We start from the raw sequence: 23,401 nt of genomic DNA on the forward strand, positions 1-23,401 counted from the left end.
CTCTCTATGCTAGCAGCTAATGTTTACCAAGATGTATCTTCCCACATGTCATAGTGTGAAAAGAGCTTAGGTGCTGCCCAATACCACAGTGAGACCCCCACAGGATGCTGCATCATCCCATCATTGGGTAGACTGTTCAGTTTCTGTGACTCACTTTCTGGTTGTCATGGTGTCTATGTGTGCAGCTGCTGAAAGTGAAAAGTGGAAATGACGAGAAAAACTTTGTACCCTGAGTACCAGCAATGGCTTGTGCAGACAGACACATCTGACAATTGATGCTGAAAGGCCAAACTGCCTTGGAACAGGAGCCCAGTTCTGCAGCATTGTTGGTTTGCTAACTCCAGCATCCTCTTCCAAGTTTTTGATTTCTGTTAAGCTCAGTGTATATGTGGGCACCTTGAATGCTTCTGAATCCAAGAGCTCTCAAAGTACCCCATGTAGTAGGCCACAAGTTCTGCCCTGAATTTGGGTCTCACCCTTAGCCTTGGTATTGTCTCAGATTTCTGGGTTTCTCTGCCCTTTCAGACAAAATCTAGTTTGCCTTCTTTCCCTCAAATTGCTCTTTTCTTGATTAAACTGTAAACCCTGTTTGTTTACTTTTTCAATTATATCCTTTAAGCCAATGACTCCAATTCTATGGTGTGTAGGAGTCAGAATGATCTGATTTCTAGAACTGACTTTTAATTAACCAAGACTAAGACCCATCTGGCATACTAGAACCATTTCCTGGGCCCAGTTGCTGTTATCAGCTGTTGCCCCTTGGACAATACTGAGCAAGCTCAGTATCACAGAGCCTTCTGCTGTACAGTAACATTCTACAAAGCACAGATGGTCATCATGAGGCCATGCTGAAACAGTATTTTGAAATATGGCTTGTATGATGGAATCCTCTTAGAGGTTGTAGTTTGAGCCCATCTACTTCATTTTACATAAAAGTTCATGGAACATACTAAAGAGTGAATGTCCCTAACCCATAAAGTACAAAATGTTCTAAGTCTGGCACTTTCTGAGCAGACAAGATACCATAAATGGAAGATTCTGTAACTGACCTCATGGAGTGGCCTACCTGTCAAACTATAGACACACTAAAAATACGCTATACAATTACCAGCAGCGTCAGCGTGAAAGCTGGAGAGAATGTTCCATTTAGCCTTGACTGTCCACATCTGAGGCACTTCTGGTCACTTAGACACACTGAGTGATGAGTGTCCTTCCTTCCTAGGACAGGTGCAACTCTCATGGTCTTCCCCCATCTGTACCACCTCCATGTAAGGCCTTATTTCTTCACCTCCATAACTCCTGGAGGTTCACTCTCCCCAGTCACAGGGCAGAGGCCAGGGCCAAGGTGAGCAGCACTGATGAATACTCCTTGCAAAAGACACAGCAAGACCAGGCTTGTTCCTGCATGCCTAGTGATAATATCCTGGACTATGGTGGCCTCAGAGTGACACTGCCAAGCTATGTGCCCACTACACATGGTTCAAATTCACCCACAGAATTGTTAAGCTATGAGTGTGGGAGTTTCCTATTGCCCAGGTTAATCCATGATGTCTGCAGTGACAAAGGCCGATTAGTTCAAATGAATGCCAATTACATTAGAAAATACACTCATTAGATAAATTAACAACTGAACTTTGATTTTTGGTATATTCCATCTGAGAAAATTGTACATCGTTTTTAAAAACAACTACTAAATATGTAACTTAAATATTTAAACAATTGCACTAAAGAAAGTTTCACAGTTGGGTGTTGTTGAACATCTCACAGTACTGCAGAGCAGAGCATAGGTCTGTGACTGACTGAGCAGCAGTGTGCTTGCGGTCCCCACACTGAGGTCTGTTGTCTGATCCACACTGCCAGGAGTCCCTGTCTCTTTGCTGCCTTATAGTGCTCAGTGCCTGTGGAAGGAAAACACTGGCAGGCCTCCTCAACATCCTCCCCAGCATCAAATGATGTGTTTATAAAAAGATAAAGAAGTGTAAGAGTATGTTCTATGGGGGTGTGATGAGGTAGAGGGGAAGGAGGTGCCTCAGTCATGTCAAGGCATCCCTTCCCCCAGGAACCAGCCACATGATGGTATGGTATAGAATAGAACGAGTTTATTTAGGGCATAGGAAGGGGAGTTAAGAGGGTAGTAGAGGCAGAGAAAGGCAGAGAGAAGTAGAAGCTGGCTGTGACCATGTGGAGAGAGTGGGGAAGGGAATGGGGAGAAAGGGGGAACAAAGGGGCATCACCATGCTGTCTGCACCCCTGCAGAGTCTGAGAGAAGCCTGCAAACAAGTTAGTTCAACAAATCAGACCTTGGCATCTCTGTGCAAAGGCCTTCAAGGACCCAGCTTACCTGGCATGAAGCCCAAGTTCCTGGGAAGCTCTTGTAGGCCTCGCTCTCTTGGCCCCACTCCCACCCCCACATCTCCCTCCTCTTCTCTGACCAGCCATGCCCCTGCTTACTATTTCCCAAGCACACCAAGCGCTTCAGCCTCAGGCCTTTGCCTGTGCCCTTTATCTGTCCACATGACTCAATCTCTCTGCATTCTACAGGACCCTTCTTCTGAGAGCCCTGCTAACATCCTCTCATCTCTCCCTATTTTCGTCAGATGCTTCTTTTTTTTTTCTTTTTTTTTTATTATTATTTTCTTTATTTACATTTCAAATGCTATAGATGCTTCTTACCATCTGATATATTCTAGGCATGTATATATGGATGTGTGCACATGCGTATTTATTGCCTGTCACCCCAAACTAGAACACAAACTCTAGTGGACAGCAGTTTCTGGCTTGTCTGATCACTGTTACATGCCCAGTGTCTTGATGTACACCTGGCCCCCAGGATGGATGCTCGGTGGAGATGCTGGTAAGATGAGTGAGTACAGATGTGACTAAATCATGACACATCTTTGACTTTATTGGCTATAAACAACAATCCCACTCAGGGTAACTTTCAATCATTCTTGGCCGAAAGACTCACCCAAAGTTAGCTTCAGGGTGTGTGGACCACAGCAGACAAATGTGCTTTCTACTAAAAGGTTAGGGAATAAAAAATGTTTTCACATGCAAGATAAAGGGGTTGTAGAAATGGCTTGGTGGTGAAGAGTGCATACTGCTCTTACAGAAGACCCACATTCAGCTCTTAGCACCCATGTTGGGCATCTCACAAGTGCCTGTAATTGCAGCTCTAGGGGACCCATGAACTCCCTCTTCTGACCTCTGATGGCACTGCACGCAAATATACAAACCCATATTCACATACACATAATAAAAATGAAAATAAAAACATGGAATAGTAGAGCAGTATTTAAATTAACAGTCTGGTATTTCTGGGGAGTCAGCAGGCTTCACAGGGTTAGTACACACAGACTTTAACCGCTGTCTGATGGCTCTTTTCCCCAGCACATGTGATTCTCCTCATGAGCAGCAGTGCGTGGAGTTTTATTTAGAAACATTTAGAAGGGGTCCATGATGTCCGCTGTTTAATACAGCTCTTGTGAATTTTACTTTCAAAATGCCTATTTGAAGTGTTCTAATCCTTTCAAAGAGAAAATGAACAGTGGCTTCTTAACCAGGGTGGATGAAAACAGTGAGTGCCACACCTACCTGGATGTGCCGGATGCCACCCATGTTCATCCATGCCTGTGCCTGGTCAGGATCCAGGGTCACAGCAGCTTCATAGCTCTGAGCAAGGAAGGAAAGCGTCACGTTAGGGCTTTCACGTTAGAGAAGCACCTGCAGTGCTGCAGAACTGTGCAGACCCCCTGCGCACGGAGAGCCTGAGAGCTGACAGCCACTGGCAGGTGGCAAATCCAGTCTGTTATTTTTTCAGAGCTCATGGTTTTGAAGTGGGGTTCCTGCACGAGGGGACTCAGGGACTACTGTGACAACACATGTCTGTCTGGCCTGACTTGTGGACTTGGGATTTCTGAAACAGCTTGTTTCACTGGTTCTCCAAGAAAACTGTGTGTGGGGGCTTCCTCACTATAAATGAGGTGATAAGGAACTTTTTGATGGGATTACAGAATCCAAGGTGTGCAGTTTAGGACAGAGCACAAGCTCAGCACTGTGTGAGGCCCCAGGCTTGATCCCCAGCGCTCTCCTGAGCAGCTCCACACCCAGGCCTGATCCCCAGTGCCCTCCTGAGCAGCTCCACATCCAGGCTTGATCCCAGAGCTCTCCTGAGCAGCTCCACAGCGGGGGGCAGCCCAGCACCCTGCAGCCTCCCTGCTTGCTGCTGCTCCTAAGGCAGCATGCTCACACTACTTTGTGGGGATGTGGATACCTGGTTTTTTCTTCTGTCTTTTCAAAGCTGTTCAGAGCTGAAATGTGGTGGCACACTGCTATAATTTTTGCTGCTCTGGGGCAAATCTGCACCTTAATGCTGAAATGTTTAAATTTGCTTTGTTTTTGTTTGTTTGTTTTTTGATTAGTCTTGAACTTGTGACCCTATTGCCTCTGCCTCCAGATATATTACTACATCCTGCAGACATAGTGATGTTTTTAAAAAATAGTCTCTCTGTCTCTGTCTCTGTCTCTGTTTCTCTCTCTGTGTCTCTGTCTGTCTCTCTGTCTCTGTCTCTGTCTCTCTGTGTGGTGGGGGTACATGCATGCCACTCTAAGCACTCTTCTTCCACCACTGTGGGTCCTAGGTGGTCAGGCTTGGAGGCAAGTGCCTTTACCCACCGAACCATCTTGCCATCCCTGATAAGTACCTGATGTGGTATTTATTAAGCTTCAGAAGAAAAGTCACTGCAAGAATGGGTGGTCTGAAGGAGCTTCTTGAGATAGAAGAGGAAATCCAGAGGTGCTGGGGTGTGTCACATACACATACAAAGCTACTTGGGCTCCAGTCTAGCTGTAATCATAGGTTCTTGCAGAGAAAACAGAGTAGACCTGCTCTTTAGAATCCTAGGATATGGAATGCTTTGAATGCTTTCTATCCAGGACAACTCAAAAGAAAATGCAAAAGTACTGTGTAAAAGAGTCATCAAACATCAGGGGCTTAAATGAGATGCAAGAGTGATGACTCATCAGAAGCTCCTTCTGTGACAATCAGACTGTGTAAACTTCCTTATCGACTGCAGTATCCACTTAAACCTGAATGACAGTTTTGTGTGTTTTACCTCAAAAGCTTTGTCCAGAAGGTTCTGTTCTCTTAGCTGGTTTCCTTTTGTAAAGAAAAGTTCAGATATGACTTTTGGGTCCTTGGGCTTCAGTTGAAGAGCCTTCTCTATGGCCTCGAGTGCCTGCAGCAGTGGGAAAGGAAGGAATGAAGAGGGCCAGGTGAAGGAACCCAAGCGTAAAGAGTGGCATCTATACCTTGGTTCTGTCTCTCAGCCAGTGTGACACCTGACAAACAAAACCAATTAAAAGCTCCAGAAAATCATTTTCTTATACTTCAGGTTCCCCATTCACAGATGACCGAGAAGCAAACATTGATGGCTGCACTGCTGAAGTGGCGTTTGCCCTGATCACATGTCCTGCACCTCCTGGCCCCTGTGCCTGCCCTGCCTTTGCACACAAACATTACTTAGAAGCACAGTCCTGCCTTTCTGTTAAGACTTCGAAGTTTATCCTAGGATCATGACCTTCCCCAGGTCTGTGTGTTGGAAGGCGGGGGTGTTCTAATCATGTGTACATCTTGAACTGTGTGGTCTGTTCCTCCTCTCCCCACCCCTCTTGACTCAGGCATACCCGTATGATCTCCCCTCACACCATGCCATAAGGAAACCTGACCTTAACTAGCCAGGCCCTCTGATTCTCAATGGGAGGCTTGGTGACTCTCTCTTTGATCATACCAATTGCACTGTCTTGTGCTTTCTTGACCAACCTTTGCCTCTCTCTCTAAATAAGCTCACTAAGGACCAGGGATGCATTTTTCCCATCCTACCTTATACCTGGAATCTATTACAGGGTCTACCACACTTTGCAGACATTTAACAAGCATTTTCTTGAGTAGGTTCATGAACTTTATAATTGTGTGATATTTTTTAATAGGTAGATAAAGAGTCACCGTTCTGACAGTTCTGCCTTCCAAGGCTGATATGAAGACTGCATCAAACATTAGAAATTGGAGAGCCAGCAGGCATACAGGGACTGGGCAGATGGACCCAAACTATAATTATGAGATAAAGTATCTGCAAACCAAAGAGGAGCCAAGGGTGTGCTGTTTCAAGATGTGTTGTGAGGTAGGAGGGTGTCTGAGAAAAGCTCCCATCAGGTAGGATGTGGAGCCTAATGTTCTCAAGACTTCATGCCTTGTGAACATGGTGCTGGGGGAATGTGTGGTGCACACTGTTTTCTGTGTAAGAGAGCCCTTCTCTTTTGTCTTGGCATGCCCGCTTGCTTTGGGTGGCTGAGCGCTTGGTTACCTTCTCGTGGTGCTCCTGCTTGCTGTGGATTGCTGACAGGAGGCGGTAGCACTCCAGGCACCTGGGCTCCTCAGAGACTATGTGGACCGTTATCTTTTCAGCTTCTTTGGTCTGACCCATCACTGCTAAAACCTGTGCCTGCAAAACAAGAGGGCACTGAGCTTAGAAGATACCTGGCCACGCCATAGCAGATGGAGCAACCTCTGTAGAGAGGTATGTACAACACATCCCGACATAAAGCATGTTAGAGAAAGCTGAATGGCCACAGCAGAGGTTCAGCATTTGGATGCTGATACATGCACACATTTGGTTGCCACTGGTGGGAGTGCCACGGGGACCCAGCAAACGGTCTAGAGTCTTAAAAAAAAAGAAGTAGTTCCCTACCATCCTGACAGAACAGGGTGTTTGTGAGAAGATGACAAGGCTGATGGAGGAAGAAGGAAGCATGGAATTCAAAATACTGAAATATATTGTTGGTATTAACTGCCCTGAGTTTGATACCACACTGCAGTTACATGAGAGAAGATCCACGCAGGAATCACGTAGGAAGTATGTTAGAGAGAAAGGGAGTGGCATCTAGAACAAACTGTAGTGCCAGCAAAGACATGCCGTGAACTAAGGACCATCTGCATAAACACACCTGTCTGCTCACACTCACACATCAGTGGGAGTGACAGAAGCATCAAAGGGGCCAGAACTAGTGGACCTGGGTCAGGTATTCCAGACAATTTTATTTTTGATTGGTTTGGTTTAGTGTGGTGCTGGTGACTAGAACCCATGCTCTGTGCATTCTAGGCAAGTACTCTGCCATTGCCCAGAGCTCCCTTGAAACGTCCTTTGGTCGGTTTGAAGTTATCTGGAAACAAGGCTTCCCAACAATACGAGCGAGCATCGCACAGCCGCCCTAGCAGTGCTCCCCTTCCAGCTCAGAGGCTCAGCAGTCTCAGCTCTGTTTGCAAGCTGCACTTATACCTAGTATCACTTCCTCTCCTCTCTACTTACCAGAGCCAGGCGGAGATCCCTCTGGGAAGGCTGGAGTGAGACAGCTTCCCTGTACACTTCCAGTGCCTCTTTGTGTCGGCCAGTGTTGTAATAGAGTGCTCCCAGAGGTGACAGTACCTCAGCTGTGCGGGCCACCTTCAGGGCACTACAGAGAGAAAGACAGACAGATGTTTCCTTCTGTGGATACATTCCCAAAGGTCTGCGCTTAGCAGAGGGAGGACTGTCCAGTTAGATCCTTGCTGAACTTAGTCTGATTTGGATCAAGGTCATGTTGAAATGAACCCTGGGTGAATGAATGCCTATAACCTACTAAGCTGGCAACTGGATCTCAAGAGTCTGTACTAGCAACAGTGATTGACTTGTTCAGGTTCTGACAAAGTGGCAGCCTTACATCTGTTTCTACACTGAAGTCACTGCTTCATTTTGTGTTGTCATCCATAACACCTGAGAATTGGGCTAATTAAGGTAGATAACCTCCCCCTGCCCCCCCACCCCCGCCATGAGCACTGTGGCCCAATAGTCGGGGTAAGTGCTATGAGCACATAACTGCACTGCCATGCTGTTCTGTCACCTGAGTTGGCAACATGTGGCCAAGAAAGTGGAGGGGAGGGACTGTACCGTCTGTACCACTCTTCAGCCTTGCTGTTCTCTCCCAGGGACCTGTAGAGTCGGCCAAGATTCACCACAGCCACATGATGGCTTGGGCTGAGCTGGATGGCCTGCTGGTAGTGAGCCACGGCCTTCTCAGGAAAGCCTGCAGTATGGTGGGATGGGAAGAGAACAGACCACAGGGATGAGAGCCATGGCTACCAGTCTCCCTTTTGAGATATGCCATCCTTTCCAGCATGATAGCATCATAACATCTGATATGCAGTTTGTGATCAGCTTGAATATCAGCCTCTTATGCTTGTCTCTACCTAAACTTGGACCATTTCATTATTCACCAATACATACAAAGGAATTAGTAACAAGTCAGCAGTGTTGGTTTTTTGAGATAGTGTCTTAACCTTTAGCTAAGGCTGGCCTGGAAATCACTATGTAGCCCAGGCTGGCCTTGAACTCACAGAAACTCACAGCTTCAGTCTAAATGCTATGATGACAGGCATGAGCCACCACAACTGGTCATGGTTATTTATCTAAGACACCATTGCTTCCCAATGTACATAAAACTAAACAGGTCACTGTAGAAAGAACACAGGCCTCAGTAGATTCTAAAAGTCTGCTTTAAGATATGTGGCAATGTTGTCTTGAAAACCTTTTATTGAAACATTTAAAATACTTTATTCAATGTTATTTGTGCAGGTGGGTGCATGAGTGCATTAGTGTCTATCTCATTGGCCTCAATGGTTGCATTTAATGTGACTTTGAACATAGTAGCAATGTCCCTTTGCATTTGCCCAATGTGTATATTAAAATCTCTATGCTCACAAAGCTTCCACAGATGTTTAGGATCCTATTTAGATACCTCTTGGGATTCAAGAGGTATTTTTTAAAACCACCCAAACAAAATGATCTCTTTACACACACACACACACACACACACACACACGCACGCACACGCACACACTAACAGGTAAGGTCCTTAAGAGACTTGATAACAAAAGTCAGAGTGAGACTCAGGTCTCCCTGATCCAAGAAGGCCAGGAAACTGAACTAAGTGACTGAATTTCAGAATGGCCCAAAGGGTAACTAACACACTGAATTCCTGGTCTCCAGACTAATTCTCCCAGTTATGCTCTTTGAACACAGGCTAGGACCATGTCATAGGGTATTCAGTGATTCATCAGGGTTCTCTCCAGAGGCTCCTGTTGAGACTGCTGTGGAATTGAAATGAAATGATAAGCTTTGGTTCAGGCAAGTGAGCATGTGTTCTTCTGGTCTTCTTACTTTAATAATGTGTTATCATGTGTCTAATGATCCAGCAGGGGGCACCACACAGCAATTTTATATGCAGAAATGGGCTTGCTTTCCTTAAGTGATCCAAATGTAAATTTATATTCTATTAAACCAAAAAGCTTCACCGATCCTAGAAAATGAAAATCCTTTCAAGAACTCAATATCAAAAAAATAATAACTGAATTCTCCTGTAGGACAAATAGTCTGTGAGCCAAAAGAACAGAATGGCACTTTTGTATCAAAGCCAAGAGTCATCATATTACTTCTGAGGATTCATTACACATGAACACAGGGGTCTGCACGAATCACAGAGGAAAATGAATCGAGTCCAGTTCCACCCACCACAGGAGACCAATGTGTCAGTTGCTAGAACATCAAGGAAAACTTCCAGAGGCATTAGCAAAGTCAGTTATAGAAAGTAGCTGCCATCTGTTGGAAGGTAGGTTTGGAGGTGAGTGCTCACTGGGGTTGGGGGTACAACACTGATGGACAGCCCAGTGGATGTGGTATAAGAAGTCAGGACACCTAAGGCAAAGCCACTTTCTGCACAGGAGGGTTTCCTTATAGACACGATTCTGGGCTGAGCTTGGAGGTTTCGACAAATGACACCATCACAGTGTAGGGTGGTCACAAGTGTGGGCCACCTGCACAGCTGGTGACTGCCACTGGTGCGAGAGAGACAAGGAACCTCAGCAGAGTGGCATCTCACTCACCAGAGTCAACTAAGAAAACTGCGTAGTTGTTGTGTAAGTCTGAGCTGTCTGGACAGTTCTTTATTCCAGCCTGGTAGACGTCCTCAGCTTCCTTAAATCTTTCCTTTTAGCAGAGAACAAAGAAAAACAAAGTTTTATGAAATTAACAATACAGGGAAGATTCAGAGTGAACAGGGAGCCAGGCACTAAGACAGCCATCGTGGGCTTTGCCTGAACAACTAACCGTGCACAAGCACAGGTGCACAAGCACAGGTGCACAAGCACAGGTGTGCTCCATTTCTACCACTGCAAACATGCTGGTACTTACTAAGATGAAGAGTCTGGATGGACCCAGACCTGTGTGGGGAAAAGCTCTGAGAATGATTTTTTAAATGGGTCCTCTTCACCTCCTGGGCTTGGAGGCAGAGTGCTCGGTTGACAGAGAACACTCACCTTCCTTCCTACCTCCCTCTAAGATTTGCTAGGGAAGTTTCTGCGTATGCTTGTTGTGTGTGAGACAGAGCCCAAGTTGACCTAACCCCACTCCATAGCCCAGGCTGGTCTCATAACTCGCTACAAGCCTCCTGCCTTGACCACAGGAGTGCTGGGATTGGGGACAGGTTTTAAGAAAGTTGAGGAGAGAAGCCTGGTCAGATGAAGGGAGGACTCTGTCTGACCCCTTCTCTTCTTGAAATAGTTCCACAGCTCACTGAGCTCTGGGCTCCCTGCCTTATTAGATCTGTGCTTTCTGGGGCCTGGAGAGATGGCTCAGTGGTTAAGAGCATTGGCTGCTTTTTTGGAGGACCCTGGTTCAATTGCCAGAATCCACATGGCAGCTCACAAGTGTTTGTAAATCTAGTTCCAGGGGATCCAACACCATCACACAGACAGACATAAATGAAGACAAAACACTTAGGCATATAAAGTATTTTAAAATCTGTATGTCTAACATTAGAAGGATGTAATTTATAAAAAATAAGATAAAACCATGTTTTCTGAGTTGACCTCTACAAAGCACTTATCTGTCTCCTTGAGGCATACCTCCAAACCATATGGCATAAACCACCACACCTCCAAAGGATCATTTAGAACCATTTAGGACCAGTTAGAAAACTGCCCTCCTGGTCTGTGCACCTTAACATATTTTAATTATTTACAGTTTAATAAATTTTAATTCAAAACCCAATGATTTACAGATAGTTTTGCTGTAGTCATCTAAAACTATTTTATTAACTGTTCTTTTGAAAACACATAGGTTAAAATTACGTAAATATTCTGCTGAAGGGACCCTGATATAGCGGCCTCTTGTGAGCTATGCCAGTGCCTGGCAAACACAGAAGTGGATGCTCACAGTCAGCTATTGGATGGAACACAGGACCCCCGATGGAGGAGCTAGAGAAAGTACCCAAGGAGCTGAAGGGGGCTGCAACCCTGTAGGTGGAACAACAATATGAACTAACCAGTACCCCCTGAGCTCATGTCTCTAGATGCATATGTAGCAGAAGAGGGCCTAATCGGCCATCATTGGGAAGAGAGGCCCCTTGGTCTTGCAAACTTTATATGACCCAGCACAGGGGAAGGTCAGGGCCAAGAAGTGGGAGTGGGTGGGTAGGGGAGCAGGGGCAGGGGGAGGGTATAGGGAACTTTTGGGATAGCATTTGAAATGTAAATAAAGAAAATATCTAATAATAATAAAAAAGAAATAAGAATGATGTAAACAATAACTGAGAACAAATTCCTGGTATCAAAACAGAATATCTCATCCTTCAAACAAAGCTATCCCATTCAGATTATTAAAGTAATTTACTTTATTTTCACACCAAAAAATATGTAAATAATCAAAAGTTTTGAGAACTATCCAGAAACTATAGTTAACAGTTTTATTTTCTAGTACTGCATTAATGTCAGGTAAAAGATGGCAATCCAGTACAAAGCCCTTTGCAATTTTCTCTACGCTAAACGTTTATCACAAGTCAGACATTTGAACACGGACCCTCGGCCTGTCAGTGAAGGTGTGTGTGGTGGCTATCCTTCCTTCATGCTGCTCAGCAAGCCTGGCTGACATTTGGACCCGGCGGGACCCCTGGGGCTCTTCATCTCATATGGAACCACCAGTGGTGACTAAGTCCAGTTATTTCAGCACCACTGAGGAAAGGGGAATGTATCTGTATGACAAGATTTACTTACTGAATCAGATCCATAGGCCAGCAAAATGGACATTTCTCAGATACCTTCTCTAACTGCCAAGATCAACAGCTGTCACTTTCAGAGAAGATGAATGAAAATCTCAAAATAGGTACTTTAGATCTTAACAATAAGTCTGAAAGAAAGCTTTTGTTTGTTTTTCAAGACGGCGTTCTCTGTGTAGCCTTGCCTGTCCTGGAATTTACTCTGTCCTGGACCTACACTGTGGCACTCACATGCACATGCACATGCCCATGTACACACAGATACACACACACACACACTCACGCACACACACACACACACACACAGGTGTGGGAAGCGGGTGTGGCCGTGGCTGCGGCCTTGTGAGCCAAGACGGCACCCTGGTTCACTGCCAAGCCCCGTGATTCCCTGTTTGATTACCAAAAACCTGATTATGCGCACCTGAGTGATTACACGCTGCCTGCCTGACGTATAGTGTCATACAGCATGATATTGAGTCACTGGCCTATCAACACCCACCCTGTCTGCGTGCATGGCTCACGTATAGAGCATGCTGAATGCTGATTGGATGATGAGTGATGAGAGTTGAGTCCAGAGGGTAGAAGGGGATAAATTGGGCGATCCCAGAATAAAGCAGGAGAAGCTGAGGAGAAGCTGAGAAGCAGAGAGGAGAAGCTGAACTGCTGTAGAGAGCTGGGGTGAGCTGTAGAGAGGATAAAGGAAGCTGCTCAAACCCTGCCTTGGCGTCAGTGTCGTCTTTGCCCCACCTCTGCGGGACAGAGGTCGGGGGCGTGCGGCACACAGGCATACACATGCCCACACAATGCATATGTGCATACAAATGTACACATACATGCATACATACATACATGTCCCCCCCACATACACACATACACAATGCATAAACACACATAATTTTTTTTTTAAATAACGAATTCTGCATCTTTACCTACAAGGTCCTATCATGGATGGGAAGGGACTTACAAGGTCTCCTCCCTTCTTGAGGAGATACCGGCAGTTAATGGTTGCTGGGGAAGGAAGATACTTCTTCCTCATTGGGATAGCTTATTTAAAATGAGAAACTCTGACATAAATAATGCATTTATATATAAACCTTCCAATGCAAAAGGACAGTGGCATTAGCTGAGACATTTATTACATTCTATTATTTTGGTTGTGAGAATTCTAGAGACAGAAATCATCACAGCCCCGCATGTGCTACTGAGGGAGATTCTGGCCCTATTAATTTAATTAAATCTTTATAGATCTCCTTAATGTTTGACCATTAAAGCTAGCTGGATATTCATACCAGCTTTCCTGACAGTGTTATTTAAGTGGTTTCTTTCATTATTAGTTGAAGTATGAAGAAAATTAGACCCGACAGGATGAAAAGCAGAAAGGGGCTGTCATTTAGTCAGCACTACTGGGGAAGAAGCTCAGAGCACTGTCCGCGGCAAGGCGTACTGAATGTACAGGCAGCACACAGTGGAGCATCCTAAAGACAGAAAGCAATCTCTGACACGGCCACGGGGCTATACCCCACCCAGAAATGTGCTTGCTCCAAGCAATAAAACAAGGCAGCTGCCAAGTGTCCATTCACTAGTGGAGCACTGGCAGCTCTAGATGTGTGTCTGTGGCAGCCTTGGGGAGCCGAGGACTCATGGATTGGACACTCTGGGAAGCTAACCAGTCTGAAATCCTGTGGCTTTATAACCTCCTGCAGACTACTCAAGAGGGAGCAACTCCAAAGCTGAAGCTGCCCAGCAGGCCTGCTTCCTGCCTCTTCACTTTCACCATTGTTATTTCTTTACCAAACAGTAAATGATCAACCTCAAGTGATCACGGGACATTTATGAGAAATAGTCTATCAATATTTGATGTCTCATTTTCTTCCACATCCAACTGAAATGAATCAACTAGCTTGGCATTCTTCCTCCCTGAGGAAACATTTGGCATTTTCTAGTGTTGCATGCCTTTGTGTCTCAGCAGAGTGGGAGCAGTGTGTGTGTGTGTGTGTGTGTGTGTGTGTGTGTGTGTGTGTGTGTGGTAATGGAGTAAAAGAGAAATGGCTGCTTCAAAGAGCCAGACAGTGAAACAATGATGAGGACATGGTGATTGGGAGGAACAGCAGAGCATGGGCCGCACAGAAGAACAACGGTGGGTATGGGGTTAGAGTGCTAACCAGGATGGAAGAGGGAGTACAGTCAGGAGAAAGGTCGGGGGAAGGGGGAACGGTCAGGGAAAGGGGTGAGAATAGATTAAGCAAAAGTAAGGACAATGAGAAAGTCTTATGAAACCCACTAGTATGCAAAATAATTTCAAAATCTGATTTTTTTAAAAAGGAGTTCAAATGGAGGTGCCACTTATAAGTGGATAAAGCATCTCCAGAAAACTGTGGTAAAAATCCTAAGATGCGTCCCTAAGAGTCAGGTGATAGTCCACCCCTAACTGAGCAACAGTCGGCAGGTGATAGCTCCTGGGGGAGGAAAATCATTCCTCTAGGGAGACTGCTGCTCTGGTGGATGGGCCCACCTCTACCCCACACAGACTGACTGAACTCTGTGGGTTATTTAAGAAAAAAAGAAGGCATGAAGAAGGGAAAGAGATGTGTTAGGGGAAACGTGGGGTGGTAGGGAGGAGAAAATGAGGAATGAATATGATCATATTACATTGTATACATGTATGGAATTCTCAAGGATAAATTAAATAATACACACAAAGGAAGAGCACAGAGAATGCCTCTACAGGAGTGACACAGGGGACAAGGAGAGAGGAGACCCACAAGCATAAACACCTCAAGTGTCCGGTTCCAGCATTCCCTATGCCATTTGCCCCAGTGTGAGACACATGGTCTACTTCTGGCTGGAAAGGTTTTCCCCTCAGTCTTCATGTATTAGCTTACAGGAGCTGGCACACCCTTAGCCACATTGGCTCACATCCCCAGACATCCCCCTTGATGAAGAGTGTTCCTCACACTGCTGCAGGGCATTCGGACCCCCTGCTCCAACATTCCCTTTCAACCACTAGGTTCCAGGAAGACAAGACACAGGACTTGCTGCTTGAGGAATCTGTGGTGCTTAATAGGTTTTGTATGCTCAGTTACCAGGAGCTAAATAACTAAATCAATACATACTTACATTAGGGTTCATTCCAAGTTGACTTAGCTGTGAGTGTGGACTGTGACTGAACCAATTCATGACAGACTCCACCCCTCTTACTAACTCACATGTTAGATCTTTCACTCTGGTATTAAATAAAATCACATCCCAAAATATATGAAAGGAAAATATTTTACAGCTGTTTTTATATTAATTGAGTTTTTCAGTAGGCTATAAACCTGATGTTAGTAATAATTTACAGTGGCTACGTTAATCCCAAAGACAGGAGGAAAAAGACCATTGACCAGAATCATCACAGCAAAATTAACTAAAGCAAGCAATTAACTCTAGCAAGCTTTTTATTTGTGTACATGGGCTGCTTGCCCCTAAGGTGGGGTTCCAGAGGTCAGCATTGGTTGTGAGAAAGACAAGGATTTTATAGTTCAGGGGAGGGGGCTTCCAAGTGGGGATTTGGCAGGGTTACAGGAGCAGAGTGTAAGCACAGACATTAGTCCTAATGACCTCCTGAAACAAAGACATGCCTGCAAGGTGGACATAACAACAGGCTGTCATAGGTGGTCGGATAACCTTTTGAAACAAAGGTAGGGTTGCAAGACGGCTATAAACAACTGAAACATAGGTGGATTGCCTGCCATTCCTGGAACAGGCAGTTCAGAACCATTTGTAGTTAAGGTTGGTTATAGCCCAATCCTTGAGAAACAGAGGTTTAATCATAATTAAGAATGAACCTAGTTTGTCTTTACCATACAAAGGCTTTTAAGCCTAAAATGGAGGCAGGTGGTTCTTCAGTCTGCATCATAAACAATATTGATTTCATTTCCTTATTGATATTGTGATGCAAAGTTATGTACTCTGTGGTATGGGCTAGATGGTTACAAGTTCCTGTGGGCTCAAGACCATGTACAACCCTGTCTGAGAAGCTCAGCGTCTGCCTCTGAATGCTGGTGGAGATCAGCGGGAAAGCAAGGCAGCAGGCAGGCCGCTGCCACCCTAAACTCTCCTGGCCTCAGATTTCTCTACCCTTCTGCTGTGTGTGCAGAGGAGTACTCACTTTCTCCAGTGCCCTTAACAGCTCAGTAATAAGCTTCCAGTGTTTGTTTTGTTTTGTTTCTCAAGTTCTCTCCACCTTGTTTTTGAGACAAGAGGTTCCTCTGTCTGGAACCTGAGACTCACAGATCTAGGCTGGCTGGCCAGTGAGCCTCAGAAATCCTCCTTTTTTTTTAACCTCCCTAGTGCTGGAATTACAAGCACCTAAGAACTCTGAGACAGAATGACTTTATTTCTAGACATTCCACTGAGTAGGGGATACATGTCATTTCTCTGATTTTAACACATCACCCACATCCTTGTGTAATAAGAGAAAAAGCTGATCTCATTTTCTGCCTGAGTTTGCTTTCCTCTGGCTTTTCCATAGTAGAAGTGCCCCCCCCCCCCCCCCCCCCCCCCCCCCCGACCTGAAGGGGTCAGGCTGGGGTTCTGTTTCTGCCCAGCTGGGCCTCTGTTTCTTTGAGATTCTTAGGCTTCTACTTTCAAATGCTGGGATTATAGGTCTAATCCACCATTCCCCATCACCATAAGGATTTTCTTCTCTTTTCTTTCTAAGACATAAACAAATAATTGAAAGCTATTGTTCCCAAATTTCCCCACTGAAATAGCTAGCTGGAAAGGGTAATCAATACTTTGAATGGCAGAAGTCAGGACTAAAAAAGTCCTAGAAAATCAGAAATTTCAGGTAGAGACAAAGAGTTTTGGTAGAAACATATCATTCTGTGTAACTTAAAAGCCATTTTTATGGGACTTGCAATAAAAGGAGGCCTCAGCTTGCCACTGAGCAGCTCTGTTAATAGCCAGACTTCAGAAGCAAGCCCAGAGCAGCCCAGACAGAAGCTTAGCCCAGGACAGGCTCCTAAGGTGTTGATGTGCTAGTGAACCAGCCCCAAGCTGTGAGCCCTGAGCAAAGCTACTGCCCAGTGAAACTACACAAACATTGAAATTTTAGAGATGGTCTCTAGAATTGCACTGCCTGCTGAGCTCCAGAGAGACAGCTTTTCTAGTCTCTGTGTTGAAACCCATCAGCAAGAGGCTTTAAGACTGTGCATGGCCTTGCCTTTAGTGACCACTGCACTCCCAGACTCCTGGGCTCACACAGGCCTACTTGTCAGTCCTATTTACTATTCTATGCTCTCAAGGACTTCCTGGACCTTTACCAGTGTTCCCAGCCTGCCAAAAGCCGAGGACTTAACTGCAGGCATGGGTAGAGACTGAAAGCTTACAAAGTGTCCTTACAGGAGAGGATTTCCCAGTGGGACTCTGCAGCAGCATTCTCTGGCTGATCAATTTTTCCTGGCTTGTGAGATATCTGTTTAATTTTCATATTAGCACAATAGTATAATAAATGTTTATGTGAATAAACCAAGCATATTCAAAAGGCATCCTAATTGCCAAGTGCCTCACAGCCCATATGCCATACTCTCTGTAAACTTGAAAATAAATACAAATAAGTATACATCCTTTCATACAGCCTTCAGAAACTTGCCTGCACATGGAAGATTTTATTCTGTCATTGCTTCCAGTGTGACACTGGTCCTCAACCACAATCAGCATGTGTGTAGGCTGTGTGTGTGGCAGATAGTAGCTCTGCTCAGGGAGAGGATGTGCAGGCTGACCAAGGTTTAAGAATATCACTTCCATAATTTCTGGGGTTTGAAAGTCTAAGATGCTGTTAGAGGTGACAGTGGAAAGGGGCTACTTCAAAGACTGACAAGTCCAAGGGTTTTCCTCAACTCCTGTTGGCCACATTGTGTATCTATCAGAAACCTTGTTTTATCACAAAAGAATTTCAGAGGTTAAGATAAGATGTGTAGACTCAGAGAAGAGAGGAACCCTGAGTTCTGCCCAACAGCTGTCCTAGCTCTTGTGTGAAAACCAATTGCTTTAAGTGAAGAAGAACCATTCAGACTTTTCAGTGAGATTCTATGATCCTAAAGATTTCACAATACCCTTCCCTCTAGAGTAGGAAAAGGGCTAAAGGGAGTGCATTTTGTCAGAAAAGATGAAGGTCTTCTGTGTAATTTGTTTGTCTTCACAACTGTTGAGCTCCAACTGTGAGAAATTCAATAATTTTTTTGCATTAGCTTGCCATGTTTCCACAGAAAATAACTTAATCAGGAAACCATTTCAAATATCCCGTCTGAAACTCTTGAAATTCAGCTAAGGAAAAAGTATATGTATGTATGTATGTATGTATGTATGTATGTATGTATGTACATATATATATATATATATACATATATATATATATATATACATATATATATGTGTGTGTGTGTGTGTGTGTGTGTGTGTGTTATTCTTTAGAAAATTTTGCCTGAAAAAATGCCTTTGTTTCATTGAACAAACAAACAACAAATGGCCACTTGGTTAAGGTGTTAGTGATGTGATGGTCCTGGGTCCTAATATGAATGTCAAGGTCACTGAACATCTGGACCACTTTAAAGTGGTATCTTTAACTGAACTCAGAGTTCATCAATTTAGAAAATGAAAATAGCAGAACCTTTGGAATAACCATTAAGGACCATTACTTTTCACAGTATTGACACACAAATGGTTTATCTGTATATAAACAATGACACTAATTAGAGTGGAGCCAGACAGCAGTAGGGCTATATCCAAGTCCATGCTTTCCCTAAAGAAACCTGTGGTTAGAGGAAGATAAGTCTGAAACACTAAAAATCAATGTTTTGCTTTAATGTTTTAATGTGATGTGGTGTAGGTGTGTGTGTGTGTGTGTGTGTGTGTGTGTGAGAGAGAGAGAGAGAGAGAGAGAGAGAGAGAGAGAGAGAGAGAGAGAGAGCACACAGTGCATGTATGTTCACACTTGTATGCACTCGTGTAAGTGCATGCATTTGTGGTATACATGCATATGTGTGTGTGTGTGTGTGTGTGTGTGTGTGTGTGTGTGTGTGTCTACATTTGTTTTGGGCATGGGGGGGCTTGAGGTTGACAGTGAGAGTCTTCCTTGATGGTGCCCCACTTTATGTATTGAGGAAGGTTTTCTCAACTGAACCCAGCCTGAGGATCCCCTGTCTCTGCTTCCCAAGTGCTGGGATTACAGGTAGGAATCGTGCCTACTTCACTTTTTATGTGGAGTCTGAGAATCTGAATTCCAGTCTTTCAGATTTCTCAGCAAGCACTTTCCCTACTCAGCTATCTTCCTGGCCCACATGGTTTAAATTTCATTTCAGGATAGTAACCCAAGAAATGAAAATACATGACATATATAAACATGATACAATTTGTATGCTGATGTCATGGCTTGAGGGTGAAATGTCTCTTTCAGGCCATTTGGTTCCCAGCTGTGTTGCTGGTTTGCAAACAGAATTTCTAGGATGTGGGTTTTAGGTAGAGGAAGTGGGTCACTGGAAGCAATTCTTGAGATTTATAGCTGGGCTCCTTCCTGTCTGCTTTCTGGACCATTGAGATGTGAATAGACAGTGGTCAAATATTCCCACCACAGAACCACCTGCCATCATGACTTTCCCTCCATGACAAACTGTACCAACAAATGGTGAGCAGAGTAACCCCCCTCATCCCTGAGCTGCATTTGTGGGGTTCATGTTCACAGCAACAGGAAAAGTGCTGAACACAGAGATCTCTGGAAATATAATTCAACGCAAAGTGAACAACGAAAAGTGAACAAGGTTTGGGCAGGAACTGGAAACTGAATTGTTTTACAAGCAAGAAGGGAATTTAGAAAGAAAGAAAAGATGATCCTGAAAAAGGTGCACTGTGTAAAGAGGTATTAATTAGTCCACCGTGAGACCCCAAGACAACAGGCTTGGGTATTACTTGTGGATGTAACTGAACATTGCTTGAAGTCGTGGTGTTTTTCTTTAAGAGCAATAATTCAGTGTCTACTGCCTGCCTAGGGAGCTGGAAGAAAAGATCTGAGCTGGAAATGGTAACTATTTGTACAATCACCACACACACCTCATTGTTGATAATGAAATCAAGGCAGGAACATGAACTGAATATGAATTAAGAAAAAGGCAAATGTAGAAGAAAGAACAGCACAAGTGAGAAGCAGACAGTGCAGTCCAGATGGCCACCAGTTGATGTGAGATGAAAAGGGGAGACAGAATTGATCTTCCTAGAAAATACAAGATCTTCATGCACCAGATTAAGAAGAAAATAAAAACTAAATGCAATTTAGGAGAAACATGCAGTCTTTCCAAGACTGAAGCACAGATCTGCCACTCTCAAGATCTGCCACATCATAAAGACTCAAAGAATGGAGTAAGGGATGATGGCTATGACCTCACAGTTGCTTCTCACACTAGACCCCAAGGCAGGGCAAGGCAGGGCAGGGCAGGGCAGGGCAGGGCAGGGCATCACAATGAGGCACAACTCAATGAGAGGTCTGGAGTGGGGACTGCACACTTTCCAAGTTTATTTACTCACACATCTGGAATCTACTAACTGCATACAGCCTGGCAGGTGTGAGAATACTACAAAAATTACAATAAATACCGTTACAGAGTCAAACATTCTGGAGGTGGATGAAAGAGCATTAGCCCACCGAGCTATATTAGATAACATAAAGCTGTGGGAAATAAATACACAGGAGGACAAAGTGATGGGAGACATGACAGAACGTAGACAAAAGGTCAACACGGTACTGTGTAGGAAGAGACTGCAGGGCAGTAGGGAAGACAGATCTGGGTAGAGATGTGTGGTGGTTGAGGAAAACGCCTGCACAATGAGGTGCCTGATGTGCCTAGGTCAAAGGCAGAGGCAGGGTGTGTCTCTTTGAGAGATGAAGGGGTCAGGGTGAAGAGAGAAAATGTGATCCTGGGGGATGCAGGCCATCTTTTCCCTGGAAAGCCCTCTAGTGCCCTCATTAATGTGAGACAAAAGTTGTCAAGGACTGAAAGCATACATCATGGAGGATCACCTTAATTTAAACACTGTATGTCTACATGCAAGGAAGACATCTATTCTAGATAGGCTTTCTGCCCACAGCCTATCTACACTGTTTAGAGAACACTGTGCCTTATATATACGTCTTGTGTGAGATTAGAGGCCTGAATCTGAATCCCTAGTTTCACACATGGCCATGTGTATCTGTAACCTCAGTGGTCTGGGTAGAGACAGGCAGACCCCAGAAACTCACTGGCTAGCTACTGTAGCCAAAAGGGTGAACTTTGGTCTAGTGAGAGATGCTGACTCAAAAGAATAAGGCAGAGGGCAAAAGAGAAAGGTATTGGATATCCTTTTCTGGTATACACAACACACACACACACACACACACACACACACACACAAATAACACTCAGAAAATACTGTGCCTATATTGAAGTTTCTTGTCTTTAGTTCCTAATTAATAAAGTATAGCAGCTATTTCTACAGCTAGTATATACTGCATTATGTTTAAGTAATTTAACAATGTGCATAGGAGTTGTTTATCTATGATGTCATTTTATATCTGGGACCCACAAATCCACAGATTTTTTATGTCTGAGGAATGGTCTAGAAATAGCTGTATTAAAACACAGTTTATAACTTCCATCAGTTGAATATCCATAGACTGTTCTAATTTTGCTACTGTTTGAAACTTTTGAAATGCTTAAAATGCAAATTGTAGCCTTAGTAACCTACATGTGGGGTCAAACCATTCCTTATGTTTAGCTAAGTGGCTACTCCAAGGCATCACAGTTTGACTTTTAAAAAAGGACTGGCAACTGATTGACAGTAGAACCTACCGCTATCAGGGTCACTTTTATGTGTCAACAAAAGCAGAGCATCCGTTTATAGAAGATAACTCATGTGCATTCCCAGGGCAAGGGGGAGACAAACACCGCAGACCCTGAAAATTGGTTTCAAGTCATTCAGACAAGTGTAAAGGAGACAGGGATTCAGAACACAACTGTCCATGCCAGCGATGGTCTCCCGGGAGCCTGTATTGCCATCTGTTCTTCCCGAGCAGGTTTTAAGATACAAAATCGTCATAGCACAAGGAAATAATAAAAACATGGAATGTGGGACCACACACGAGTTCATTCTGGAAGGAATGCCAGAGCTCTGGCTAGAAAACCCCTGAACAAAAGGGAGCACCCCTCCCCCACCCCCAGTGCATCTCAGAAGCAAGCAACATAGGGAGAACAGAGCAGACTGGAGCTCACAAAGGGTTGGAGGTTAGTATATTTTTCTGTAATTTTTTAATTAAAAAGTTTTTAAAAACAATAGCAAATGTCATATATTATTCTTGACATACTTTGTCTCCGAATGGCAGCAGACACATCACGGGACAATAGTGCCCTTCCTCCTCTGACACCCCCTCCTTGTACAGTGAGAAAGCTGGGCTTCTAGTGTTGATCAAGAACAAACTGAGATGAGACCCAGAGTTTGACAGGAGCTGCCAATGATTAGTTATGCCAATTCTATGAAAATCTGTGATGAGAATTGTGTTTGTAGCCTTTGCCACGCCTCTGCTCCCTAACGCCAGCGCCACCTCTCACTTGCCGAGCTCCAGCAGAAGGAAAACAGGGGTAAGTAAGGAGGTGTCCATACCATGGCTCATACAAAGCAGTCTGCCCGCAAATCCACAAGTGGTAAAGCACCCAGGAAACAACTTGCGACAAAAGCCACTCGCAAGAGTGCGCCCTCTACTGGAGGGATGAAGAAACTTCATAGGTACTGTGGCACTCCATGAAATCAGATGCCATCAGAAGTCTACTGGACTTCTGATTCACAAGCTCCCCTTTCAGCTTCTGGTGCAAGAAATTGCTCAGGACTTCAAAAGAGATTTGTGCTTCCAGAGTGCAGCTATTGGTGCTTTGCAGGAGGCAAGTGAGGCCTATCTGGTTGGCCTTTTTGAAGATACCAACCTGTGGGTGGGCTATCCATGCCATGTAACAATTATGCCAAAAGATATCCAGCTAGCATATCGCATACGTGGAGAATGTACTTAAGAGTCTACTATGAGGTGAAACACTTCATTCTCAAAAAGTTTTTTAATATCTCTTAATATCAATGTACTCAATTCCCCAATAAAAAGATATAGACTAACAGACTGGTTACGTAAACAGGACCCAACATTTTGCTGCATACAGGAAACCCACCTCAGTGACAAAGACAGACACTACCTCAGAGTAAAAGGCTG

The 23,401-nt window shown here is 44.4% G+C and overlaps 1 protein-coding gene across 2 annotated transcripts in view; it reads right to left on the minus strand.

The window, feature by feature from the left end:
* Window positions 1–23,401, minus strand: part of Tmtc1 (transmembrane O-mannosyltransferase targeting cadherins 1) — a 214,994-nt gene that overhangs the window by 5,366 nt on the left and 186,227 nt on the right. For both annotated transcript variants that reach the window (XM_021190284.2, XM_021190283.1), the window contains 6 exons: window positions 9,974–10,076; window positions 7,983–8,118; window positions 7,365–7,509; window positions 6,363–6,500; window positions 5,115–5,237; window positions 3,595–3,672 (listed from right to left, as the gene is read on the minus strand). In XM_021190284.2, the coding sequence (XP_021045943.1) occupies window positions 3,595–3,672; window positions 5,115–5,237; window positions 6,363–6,500; window positions 7,365–7,509; window positions 7,983–8,118; window positions 9,974–10,076 (723 nt within the window). The remainder of the gene's footprint in view (window positions 1–3,594; window positions 3,673–5,114; window positions 5,238–6,362; window positions 6,501–7,364; window positions 7,510–7,982; window positions 8,119–9,973; window positions 10,077–23,401) is intronic.

The sequence above is a fragment of the Mus pahari genome, chromosome 2, assembly GCF_900095145.1.
Source record: "Mus pahari chromosome 2, PAHARI_EIJ_v1.1, whole genome shotgun sequence".
NCBI lineage: Eukaryota > Metazoa > Chordata > Mammalia > Rodentia > Muridae > Mus > Mus pahari.